The sequence below is a fragment of the Pelobates fuscus genome, chromosome 4, assembly GCF_036172605.1.
Source record: "Pelobates fuscus isolate aPelFus1 chromosome 4, aPelFus1.pri, whole genome shotgun sequence".
Lineage (NCBI taxonomy): Eukaryota > Metazoa > Chordata > Amphibia > Anura > Pelobatidae > Pelobates > Pelobates fuscus.
Window position 1 is genome coordinate 294,443,644 of NC_086320.1, and position 13,040 is coordinate 294,456,683.

Genomic DNA, 13,040 nt, shown 5'->3' on the forward strand with positions numbered 1-13,040 from the left:
GATCGGGATGATGCGGATTTAGAATAAAAAAAAAAGATTAAGGAATGAATATCCACTCACCGATCATCGGTCTTTACAAAATACACGTTTTGTGTGCCAATACCAAGGAAAGCAGCTGCCTTCTTCATGGAGTAGTGACACTGTAGAACAAAAAGTAATAATAACTGTCTATGAACAGGAAATAACTCACAAACGCACAGAAAAACAATCTGCCTCTTATACAAATAATGAGCGAAGAGGAACTTTGGCAAAAGCGGTCTGTTAGTAATGAAGAGAAATCAGACTCCAGTATTTTATAAGAAATGTAGTTGGCTAAAAAATAAAACATATTACTACTTACCTGGTGATTACAATCATGCTCACTTCAGACATATAGATGCATACAATTGGCATAAATTACTATATACAACAAGGAAAATGTGCTATTTTTCTCACCAGTGGTCAAATTATATGTCTATAGCACATTTTGTGAAAGAATACTTAGTGTGAGTAAAATAAATATCTATTTGCTTTTAAACTACCATAGAAACTGAAACAGAGTTTGAAGGGGGATAGTTAAAATTGGAGGCCTTCTATTAGGAAAGCAGGGTCTATGCACTTTTTCTAAGGTCAATAAAGTTTACATAAGTATTTGTGACTGAATAGCACACATTTGATTGCTTTTCATTTAGCCACTCAATTGACAGGCAAAGAAGTCTGACTACTTAGTTAGTGTCAGTACAGCAACCTTATAGGACCAGAAGCCACTAGAGGTGCTTCCTGGGATAGTGCTACACATGATGTTCAGTGTCTCCAAGCTTTGCATGGAGGTGCTGAATAATGTCAGAGATGCATTGATTAAATGCATCTCGATGAGGAGATTATTATTGTCACAGCAGATCAATTTCCTTATGGGAAAGCAGTGGATTGGCCCAGTTTGGCAATTTTGATGATCTCAGCCAAGGAGGTGGAGCATGGGTGGGGCCAGTTTCGACCAAAAACGTAACCCCCCGCTTGTGATGCAGAAGGGAAAAAACACCTTCTGTCTCTTACCTCAGTCCAGCGGCAATATATCCCTCAGCGCAGGCTCGTGCCCACCTTCGCTTATCCGCCGATGGAGAAGACTTAATGGGACACTCCAGGCACCCAGACAACTTCTGCCCATTGGAGTGGTCTGGGTGCCAACTCCCACTACCCTTAACCCTGCAACTGTAATTATTGCAGTTTTCATAAACTGCAATAATTACCTTGCAGGGTTAAGTCCTCCCCTAGTGGCCGTCTACTAAACAGCCACTAGAGTGCACTTCCTGGTCCCTAGCACAATTTTTCTGTGCTATATCGTCGCTGGACGTCCTCACGTGTGAGGACCTCCAGCGTTGCTAAAATCCCCGTAGGAGAGCATTGAAAAGCATTTTCAATGCTTTCCTGTGCAGAGGTCTAATGCGCGTGCGCATTCGGTCTCCCCAGCCAGCGGGAGGGATCAGTCTCCCTCGCCGGCTGCCGTAATGAAGGAGATGAGCGGCGGCGGAGGAAGAAGCAGCAACGTGGGACATGACGTTGCCTCTGGTAAGTGACTGAAGGAGTTTTCTTTTTTTTTTTTTAATTCTTTATTTTTCGTGTGCATTGATGGTACATACAATCTTGTTTAGCCACAACAGCTAGATCAAATATTTTCTGTCAGACAAAAGGTATACAATTGTAGGCATCAGTAAAACAGCAAATTTTTTAGTATATAGTATATAGAGAACGTTAATAATAGTAGTACATGTTGTAAATAGTAATAAGTGTAGGAAACCGTAGGCTAACTAACGTGCAGCATCTGCTCATGCGGTGTGGGGTAAGTGTACTCTGAGTGCCTAAGAGTCAGGGTGCAACAGTTGCCGCTCTGGTCGTTAGATGGGTCCGGGTTAGGGAACCAGAAGCGTGTTGGAGTGGCTTACGTCCCCCTGCATATATACCAGAAACAGGTATGCCGGACGATATTTCTAGGGATTGTACAGGGGGCTTGGGGGGGGAGAACAAGTAAACAAAAACTAGTGCGGTGCGCCCACACATCATTGAAGAGGTCAAGCAAGTATTCTTGAAGTAGTGGGTAACATTTAAACATAAAAGTAGAAACACAAAAGTGAAACATTACTGAGAGAGGTTTAAGTCCATAATGTGGACGATGTCAGAGAGTTCACGGTATTGAAGTAGATGCTTTCTCTCCCCTCTGGGCTGCCGGTACAAAAGGTTGCGCTGTCGCAGGGTTCCAAGTTGAAGTCGCCTTCGGCTTGTTAGGTTCTGCTGTGGCCGGAGTCTGCCCTCCCAATGCGAGCTGCTGCAAGATTTCAGGTATTTCGGTAGCTTCATGTAGTTTTAGATGACCCGTGTCTCTGGGTATAATTAGAGCTTTGGGTGCGCTCCAGCGGTAGGGTATGTTATGTGCCAAGAGTTCTGCAGTCAGGGGTCGCATAGACCTTCTCCAGTCCATAGTAGCCTTTGAGAGGTCTGGGTAAAAGGTTAAAGAGTGACCCTCGAAGTAGAAGGGTGACTTGTTGCGCACGGCCGACATGAGCGTCTGGCGGTCTCGCCCGTGTTGGAATCGTATGATTACATCATTTCCCCCTTCTGGGGTGCCAGTGTGTGGTCTGGAGATGCTAAAGCAGCTGTCCAGTGGTATCCCTTTGGCCTGTTTGGCCGTGAAGAGCGTGGTGAGCAGCCTGCGGATTAAGTGCGGCAGCTCTGCGGTCTCTACCGCATCAGGTAGGCCTCGGATTTTAAGGTTCTTCCAGCGCCTCCTGTCCTCCAGCGCTGCCAGGTTATCTTGTTGCTGTCTTTGTGTCTTTAGCAGTGCAGAGATTTGTTGCTCCACTGTTATCAGTCGGGATTCTTGTGCGGCGGTATTGAGCTCCGCGTTTTGCAAGCGGGCTACCACTCCACTTATCTCGTCCCGGAACACTCCTATGTCGGTCGCTATATTGCGGCGTAGTTCACCCAGCATGTCTTTAAGTTTCTCTTCTGTCAGGCTAGGGTTCTTGGGTGGGAGAGTTGTTCTGCTCATCGCCCCAGCGCCGTAGTCGTCGTCTTCAGACTCTGTGGCCTCATTGAAAGAGTGATATAGGCCTTCTAGCTGTGGCGCCATATTGGGCCTCTGGCAGTTTTGAGGCCTCCGCAGGAGTTCTCCAATGTCCGCGGTGGATGGGGGTCTGTCCGGTTTCGGTTTTTTAGTTCGCCGTCCCATGACCATCCAGGAACAGGTAGCAGCCCTGATAGCTGTAAAAAAATAGTTTTTTTCGCTGTTTTCGCCTTAATTATGCGATTTTCTCTCAGAGCTCTAGACATGTGCGACTTCTCAGTATGGCTGCTAGCTCCGCCCCCCGACTGAAGGAGTTTTCACCCCTTCAGCAACCGGGGATGGGAGGTGGCAGGGAGAGGGGACCTGCAGTGCCAGGAAAACGGATTGTTTTCCTGGCACTGGAGAGTCCCTTTAATGCATTCAGATTTCCCCGTAGGAAAGCATTATACAAGGCTTTTCTATAGGGTTTTGGCAATGGTGGATGTCCTCATGCATAGCGTGAGGAAGTCCAGACTTAGTTAGGTGACCAAAAGTCGCCTAATAGCCAGAGGTCCCACTAGTGGCTCTCTGGTAGACAGCCACTAGAGGTGGAGTTAACCCACCAAGCTAATTATTGTAGTTTCTTAAAAACTGCAATAATTAGTTTTGCAGAGTTAAGTAAACTGGGACACTGCACCAAGCTGAATGAGCTGAAGTGGTCTGGGTGTCTATAGTGCCATTTAAGGAGCTTCTTTTAGCTCTTCTGAGCATCATCCAAAATCAGTGATGGCTAACCTTGACACTATAAATTGTTTCTGGACTACATTTCCCTTGATGCCCAGCTAGCATTTAGAGTCTAAAAGCTAGCTGAGCATCATGGGAAATGTAGTCCAGAAACAATTTATGGTGTCAAGGTTAGCCATCACTGTCCTAAATGGAGAGGATTTAGTAGCTTCCAGGATCAGTGGAGGTGGCAGCAGGCACCAGGTGGGACCAAGACAAGTTTTATTTGTGATTTTTCATTTATCGTGCATTATTAGGAGAAGCAAACACAATTATACCTATATTGCTTACATTGGATTTGTATTAGTTGTACCATGTTTGTTTGTTTTTTTATTTTAAATTTATATCGGCAGACACACTAAGCTCCATGATAAGCTGGAATAAGAAATCCAAGAAAAACTGAATTCTGGAATACTTCTTTTAAATCCACTTGCTGCAATATGTTCCAGCAGCTCAAAGCAATCTTACCTGACATGATAGGCTAGCAAAGAAAGGAGGTTGGTAAAGAGTGCTTTGTAACAGGGAACAAATGCTCTTCAATATAAGCATTTATATAAATTCAAATCAGCTAATTTAAATACATTTGAATGAGTTTTATTCCCATAGATCTCTGACTTGAGTCTCCCTTAAAGGGAGAATACATCATTGTAGTCAGCGGGTAATGCAATGTGGTCTATATTAAATTGGTCTCTTCTGACTGACTCATAGGAGGAAAAAAGGTAAAATATATAAAAAAAATTAAAAAAAAGAACTAGAACATTGGTAAATTGCAATATTATTATTTTTCATGGTTTTTGATTTGTAATCGTAGTGAGGATGCTAAAATACTCTAGAGCAATCATAAAATAAAATCAGAGGCAGCTTGAATTTTTAAGATTTTAACAATTTTTTGAAATATGAACTGATACCAACTTAAAACAAACAAGACAAATCATTTGACATTTGTCTAATAGTATTGCATGACAAAAAGGCACAAAGTATGCATTTATATGTCGTTACTTCCTTCTGCAGTAAAGAGAATTTGAACAAATGAATATAAATATTAACAGAAGAAATTGTAGTGACATCATATATCCATCCCTGGGCCAATCATGTCTCATACTACATTATATATATACAAATAAATTAGGTCCAGGCACTCAGGATTGCGACAGAAAAGCAGGTTTATTGGAACAAAAAAGTGCAACATTTCGGCCTACACAAAGGCCTTTATCGAGCTTGATAAAGGCCTCTGTGTAGGCCGAAACAATGCACTTCCCCCCCCCCCCCCAATAATCCTGCCTTTCTGCAGCACTCCTGAGTGCCTAGAACTATTTTTTTTTTTATCTACTAAACTGGGTTTTGCAAACCCTGGCCCTGATAAGCACCTAGATGCCTAAGTGTGAGAGTGGTATCTTCCGTTTGTCATACTACATTATAAACATCACATCAAATAGCCTACATTCCTTTTTATTTGCTGTTCCTTCAGAGGAACTAGAGTATTTTTTTTATTATTTTGCTTATTAATATTTCCTTCAGAAATTAATGTTTGTATATATTATCCACAGGCTTTGCACAACATACTTTCTATGTGATTGTTTCCTTTTAACGAGTTTAATTTAGCATTGTTGTCTTATGGCTATTCACCTTTTCTGTATGCTAACTTCTAACCGTTTTTATATTACTCTTTCTCATTCCCAAATCTAGAACCTTTCCAAACTATTCATGAAATTAGATTTCAGGGAAATTAAGAGAAATAACATTTGAATATGATCAGATACATTTTATTTCTGGGACTTTCAATAAATTCAGAAAAATAAGCACTCATTCTTTAGAATACATTTTTTTGAACTATATACGGTAGTGGGAAATGTACTTTGACATGAAATTTACTTCTCATAAAATCAAAAAATCAAAAATAAATTAGAAGAATCATTTGACTTCTGATTCACGCTATTTTCCTAGGACCTCTGGATTTCACCACCAGGCAATAAGTAACAATAAGACCTCTCAATATGATTCTTGCTAATTCAAACTTGGTTCTGTTGGAGAGGATAAATAAGAATGAATTTCATTGGTAGCTCCGAAACATGAAGTTTTTTGAACAGTAAAGCAATTTTCAGCACGTCTCCAGAATTAGTTAGGAATGACATGCATGTTGTTTTGTTTGAGAAGTAGGAACGTTTCCAAAGGAGGAAGATGGTCACAGATAAATTAAAACTGCACATAAATTGTTTGGAACTTGTGCCAGGATCCTTTGTGTTTTGGAAAGAAGTCTTTCCAAACAAAGAATTAATTGTTGAAGATTGTTACGGATGGACAATACTGCAGTCCGTGACATCAATCATCTTGGAGGTGTTAATCCAAAATCTTAGCAAATCTGGTAAAAGAATTTTAGAGGTTTTGCTTAGCAAATAATATATCACAGGTGGAATTCATTTTAGGATTGATGAACATAATGGAGAACTAAAATTCCAGATACATCAAGAGCTACAGTAATGGTCAACTGAACAGACTATCTCAGAAATTTAGCAACCTTTATAAATTGATTTCTTTGCATTTGGAGACTAAATCCAAAGGCCACAAATGCCTTCCTGCAAGATTGGATGTGATTATATGTTTCTAGCATTCTCCGCTGCAGATCAAATTCTTCTACAGATCAGATGACAGGCAGCATTCATTGTTCTAAAACCCTATTTTGGACATCACAAACTTGGTTGTCTCAGCTGCTGGGAATGTCCAGAGATTATTCAAGACTGTTGCATCTGTAGTTATTGCCAAATCCAGGTGGGAGCCTACATGGCTGAATGGCTGATTTCCAGGAGTTTAGTACAGGATTTTAATAGAGAGCATTTTGGATATAACTCAAAACCAAGTGATCCAATATAATATTATTACTTGGAACGTATTTGTTAGTTGGTGCGTGGAACTGGATCTTGATCCCTTATCAACACCTGTGATGCCTACTTTCTATTTAGCTTACACTAATATTTCAGTGGATCATAATGGATTCTATGGTGCCACAGCTGGAAATTGCGTAGTTATGGACAGCCTATTAAGAAGCATTCAAATTCCTCTGGTGTCTAAATGGCAATTTGAGATGGACATATGTCAGAAAGCAGACTTTGGTTATAGACTACAATTAGGAGGCTGCATCTTTGTGTCAAAATGGATTAGTTAATTTGATTTATTCGAGTTTAAATTACAGGATTCTTCTTGATTTTCTATGGCTATATTCTAGGGAAAAGTATTCATATTGATCGGATTTGAAGAATTAATGCTCCATCTCTATCGTTGATTGTCTGAGAGATATATGATGTCAATACATAATTTTTGCAGGTAAATTTTATATTAATTTGTTCAAATTCTCTTTGCTTTCAAAATAATAATAAAAAAAAAAGATATGCATAATATTCAACTCAATTTCGTTAATAGAATCATGACTTTCTTTCATGACTTGTGAAATCCTTGAATTATTAAAATGAAGCAGAGGGGAAATAAAGAAGGAACTCAGATTAAGAGCTTAAGCCATCTAGAACATACCTTTAAAGCTTTCCTGATTGCTAGGTTTAAAATAATGAATCTTGACAGCCAACTTGAAAACAAACTAATAGACTACATTGTGTCCACTTTTAAAAACCAAAATTAAACAAGAATAAATGTTTACCAACCTTGGTAAATAGACCCCCTCCACTCACAATTCAAAGATTTAGGAGTAATAAAAATGCGTATCGATATATTAAGCACAATGATGCTAAAAAACAGGTGTGCTAAAAAGTAAGTGCGGACCCCTTAGCCCAGGGCTGCCCAACAGGTAGATCCCCAGATGTTGTAGGACTACAACTCCTACGATGCTTTGTCATTCTAAATGCATTCTAAAGGCATGCAAAGCATCATGGGAGTTGTAGTTCTACAACATCTGGGGATCTACCTGTTGGGCAGCCCTACATTAGCCTTTAGCTCCACGTCTGTAGAATAGACAAAAAAATCAAAACAGATACATGACTCAAAGATTACTTGACATCGATCTGGTAACATTTAGTGCTTACAGTTCTAACATTGAAAATATAAGTACAAATATTATAACACAGCATACAGAAATCTAAAACCCTAACAATATATTTTGAGAAATACTTTGCCCGATACATTTTTCAGAATTTCTTATTTGATTGGCATGTCTTGCTAGTATCTTGCTAGTGTAACTACGCAATTTAAATGTTCCGTTTTATCTCACGTATTCTAACATGACTTTGCAACTTTTACAGCACCTGAAGTAGAACAAATGGTCACCAGATTACCATGGCAAGCTCCATCATGAAATGTTGTACAGACATATCGAATATGAAACCCATAGTTTATGTTTTACCTTATGAAACGATCAATCAAGCAACAAAAACACATAACAGCAATTATTGTTGAACTGCACTTAGTTCCTGTGAAATAATGCTTAGCATACCTCTTCTGAAGTAAACATGACAAGTCGTGGAGCCTGTGAAAGTCCTTTTTCTTTTATATCAGGGCAATGGTTATATCTGGCTAGATTTACAGCATACATGTTGGAAACGGAGCCACCTGGAAAATAGTAAAAAATGCACAGGAAATTTTGTTTATTTTTACAATAATGTGCTTTAAAATACATGCCTGTATGTGGGGCTCGTTGCCTTCAGAATTCTACAAATGGTGGAGGTGGCAGTAGAATATTAGAGTTTTTTTTATTAGATTAATTAATTGTACATCAGACAAGTGCTTCTCAAAGCAGTCACCTATTATAAACTGAAAGATCAGTAGTATATAGTGCTCTGTCTGACTACTTAGAGGGAAGGAGTGTTGCCTCCCAGGTGACTGTCAGGAAGGGGTGTCGGGGAGCAGAGCTATGTTGCACACCCCTCTATTAGTTAGGCAGCACAGCAAGATCACATTGAATGCCTGACAGCATGTTGGTCCTAGATGTGCTTTCATTGAGATCTCAAAAGCATCAGCAACATGATGTTCATGGGTAGAGAGGAGGGGACATAATATAGAAAGAAAGTAATATGTTATGATCTTAACCCACTTCTCTGTTAATGTAGGCGTCATCAAGGTTTCCTTTCGGATCAAGTATTCAGTGTTTCCAGAACCTACCAACACCCCATGACTGAGCAAACAATTTACAGGGCATCTAGTGCATATTATTGGTGAATGGAGCTAAAGTTTACTGTAAGCCCAGTTTAAAACAGCACCTGTTGCTAAGGGTATCTACAGAAATGCAGTATGATGTCTGAAACATGATGCCTATCTATGCTAATTTACACGACAAGCTAGGGACTCTAGGATAGTTGTGGAAACATGGATTTCTGTGCCCAATGGGACATTTCAAAGTCCAACGTTAGATGTGTAGGTGATGCATAACAGTAATGGTTCTATTTGCACTGTAGGGAATCTGTATCATGTCTCGTCTCACCACAATCTTTTTGGTGCCTTATTATATGCTTTCAGAGGCACTTCAACTTCCAGACCACAACTGGTGCCATGCAGATGAGGCCAAAAGGGTCTAAGCTGTACAGTCCATGGCTGGTTTCTGGTCACTTATCTTTCAGGATCATAGCCCATGCTTTGGTGTAAAAAAGGTTGTGTTAAAAAAGTGTCCGTGGTTAAGAGGATCTGTAGAAATTCAGTAGGAAGTCTGAAGCACAATGCCTGTCTCTGCTCATTTGCATGTCAAGCTGGGAACTCTGGGATAATTATGGAAACATGATTTCTCAAGTTTCTTTGCCCAACGGGCACTTTCTTTTGAAAGCCCAACTTGAGATATGCAGGTGATGCATACAAGTATCTTTTCTCGTTTGCCTTGGAGATCTCCCCCCCTCCTTCATCGCAACATTTTACATTTGCATACATTCTGCTAATATGCTAATATTCACAACACAAAAGTATAATAAGAAGCAGCTACAAATATATTTTGTAAAGTATTCTAATAGTTTTTTTTGTTTTGAATATATCTGATTAAATATCATTTCCTTTTGCTCATAAGAAAATATTTGCAAACCACATCATTATTCAGTCTGACTCTTTGCAACATATGGAACAGACTTTCTAGTCCTAATAGCATCTACCGAGGCCATTTCACAATGCACATCAGCATGTTGGGTTTTTCTCCATTCGCATTCGCCCCATGTAAATTAACATGTATCACCTACAGCACAAACACCTGTTTTCTAGTTTATTGAAATAACGGAATAATATTAGTAAAAAAATAACTGTGTTACATAACTGGACACACTGCAAATGAATCAATTATATTTCTTCTCTACGTTAGATGGAGCAATTATTCTTTATATTTCTTTCTTAAGAAATGCTCAAGTATTTGTACTAGAAAATGTAATTTAATGGAAGCATCTTGCAACATTTCTACTTAAGAAAGCAATATATATTGTCAGCAATAATAAATCTAAGTAATATATCACGATTTCGTAGAAAATATATATTAACTCTAGAAATAGGATTCTTTAGAAAAGGCTGCAAACTTGGAAACATGTTATTGTGTATGAAAATGGTCAAGGTCATAACTGTACATGACTATAATATGAGTTGTCCTTCTCGCTAACTTATGCCAGGACTTGCTAGTTGTCAAGAAACAAATTGTGTAACTGGATAGGGTTTCAGAAATAGTAAATAGTGATAATAATGGCTCTAATTCAGAGGTCAAAACAAAGGGGGAATGACCAATGAATAGGTGCCAGAAAACCCTAAAGAATTACTCTCCCAAAGTAGGGGATAACCCTGAAATATTGTACGAGAAAAAGAGGAAGGAGGGCTCAAGGAAGCCCATGTGGAGAGTAATTTGGTAAAGGAGGTCCCTACCTTTTAATAATCCTAAGGGAGAAAGCACATAAGTAAATAAAATAAATAGACAGGAAGGTAGTGAGAGATCAAACAGAGGGGAGTATGTACAGAAAAGCAGCTGCCCACTGAACTGGAGCAAGCTGATTAGTATCCTAATTCCAAAAGTCAACCCCCCCCCCCCCCCCCCCCACAGAAATATGTGGCCTCACAGTAAATGGTTCCAAGTAGTCTAGAGAACTTAGGAGCGAGACTGGGAAAACTGCAGACTCTAAAGAGAGACCCTAATGAACCCCAAATTGCTCAGCCCATAACAGAGACCCTTGTATAGGGTAAACTGTCCCTAAGTACCTCAGCAGTGGTGGATAATCCACTAATGCCTACTAGAATACCATATCCCTTCCTGTCTAAATAGCTTAAATAAATCAATTTAAATTAATCCATAAGTGCTACCAATAAGAGTTTAAAAATAAATAAATAAATAAAAGGCTAGCTCGACGCGCGTTTCGGCGTTTCAGCACGCCGTCGTCAGGAGCAATGAACTTGTAACGTTCCCTGGGGCTGTTTACATACCCTGGTGTCTGATGATAAACTCTGCCGGCTGTGTACGGTCACGTGGGTGGCCGTTCGTGTCCGTCTGTAGTTGGTTGAGTCACTTGCTCAGTCCCGCCTCTCCTGGCCGCGTCATATGACTCGGACCGGTAATGATGGGGGTGTGTGTGCGACGTCTCTAGCCGCGCCCCTTGTCAGCCGCGTCATATTACGCGGTATCTGACGTGGGCGGTGAGGCGTGTTCACACACGATCGCGGAATAGTATCCGCCCCCAAGAGAAAAAAGACCGAGAAGGGGCAGCAATAGAACCTGTGGTTCAAATATAGCAATAGGGGACATAATAATCAGTGCTCACAAAATTACTTATGACGGTTAGTCAGAGAGGTATAGTATCATACAGCCCAGGGGATTATGGTGTCATGTCAGTCGCATACTGCCTAATTTAAAGATATAGACTTGCGAGAAAGACTTGACAGAACTTAAACAGCAGTGCTGATAAATGTACTTGTTGTAACAATTAATCAAGAGGTTACAAGATCAAGCAGCCCATAAGTCAAAACTGTAATGTCATGACAGTCGCATGGTGCCTAATTTAAAGGTATACACTTGCGAAGAAAACATGACAAAACATAAACAAAATATGTACATATAAATATAAATGCAAAAATTGTGTATTTATTTACAGTGTAATATCTTCATAACATAGGAATAGTAAGGACGTCCCTCTGATTTTAATAACATCCTAAATTAGAGAGTACAGAGAGATTAGACGCTTCTAAAGAAAAGCTGAAAAGGAGAAGCCCTCATTTAGGCCTGCGGGAGCTAGAGTTTTGAGTTTGTAAATCCAATATGATTCACGTTGTCTCAATTTTTTGTCCCAATCTCCCCTCCGTGCGGTTTGTGGGATGTATTCAATCCCTATGAATTTCAATTTGTCAGCGGAATTCTGGTGGTAAATTTTAAGATGGCGTGAGATTGGAGTCTCTAAAGGTCTTCTAACCGAATTAATGTGTTCTCTTATCCTTAATTTAAAGGGTCTAAAGGTTTTGCCAACATATTTTTGGCCGCATGAGCAGGTAAGTAGGTAGATGACGCCCTCTGTCCTGCAATTAAAGAAAGAACGTACCGGAAAAGACTCCCTATTCTCACTGTCAGTGAACTCCTTTGTTTTTTGGTCCATGAACTCGCATGCGCTACAGAGCCCTCCTTCCTCTTTTTCTCGGGTTTCAGAAATAGACCACAAAATGACTTAAAGGGATGGAAAATGTATTTTAATGGTGCTACAACCAATTGTGTAAGGAAAATGGCAAACTAAAATACCAACTATAACTAAAGTAACAACTACAACAGAATAAAGTATTCAACATGAACTTTAAAAACATAAATAAAATCTACAAAGAATCCAAGTCAGATAGAAGTTGTGGAGACTTGAAGGAAAAATAATATAATAATTAAATAATTAGTCAAACTGGTAAAATTGTAAGTTCCATTCTCATTTTTTTATTTTAAATTATTCCTTTTCATTTAGATGTATTATAGATAGAGATGTCCCGAACAGTTCGCCGGGAACTATTCGCCAGCAAACATAGTTTGTTTGCGGTCGCCGTGGCGCACGAACATATGTGATGTTCGGTCCGCCCCCTATTCGTCATCATTGAGTAAACTTTGACCCTGTACCTCACAGTCAGCAGACACATTCCAGCCAATCAGCAGCAGACCCTCCCTCCCAGACCCTCCCACCTCCATGACGAATAGGGGGCGGACCGAACATCGCATATGTTCGCCCGCCGCGGCGACCGCGAACAAGCTATGTTCGCCGGCGAACAGTTCCCGGCGAACTGTTCGGGACATCTCTAATTATAGATGTAAAAAATTTACTCCCATCACCAA

At 39.9% G+C, this 13,040-nt stretch overlaps 1 protein-coding gene across 1 annotated transcript in view; it reads right to left on the minus strand.

The window, feature by feature from the left end:
* Window positions 1-13,040, minus strand: part of GADL1 (glutamate decarboxylase like 1) — a 270,173-nt gene that overhangs the window by 149,958 nt on the left and 107,175 nt on the right. Inside the window, exons 6-7 of the mRNA XM_063452215.1 lie at window positions 8,235-8,350; window positions 61-140 (exon numbers count right to left, since the gene is read on the minus strand). Coding sequence (XP_063308285.1) covers window positions 61-140; window positions 8,235-8,350 — 196 coding nt within the window. The remainder of the gene's footprint in view (window positions 1-60; window positions 141-8,234; window positions 8,351-13,040) is intronic.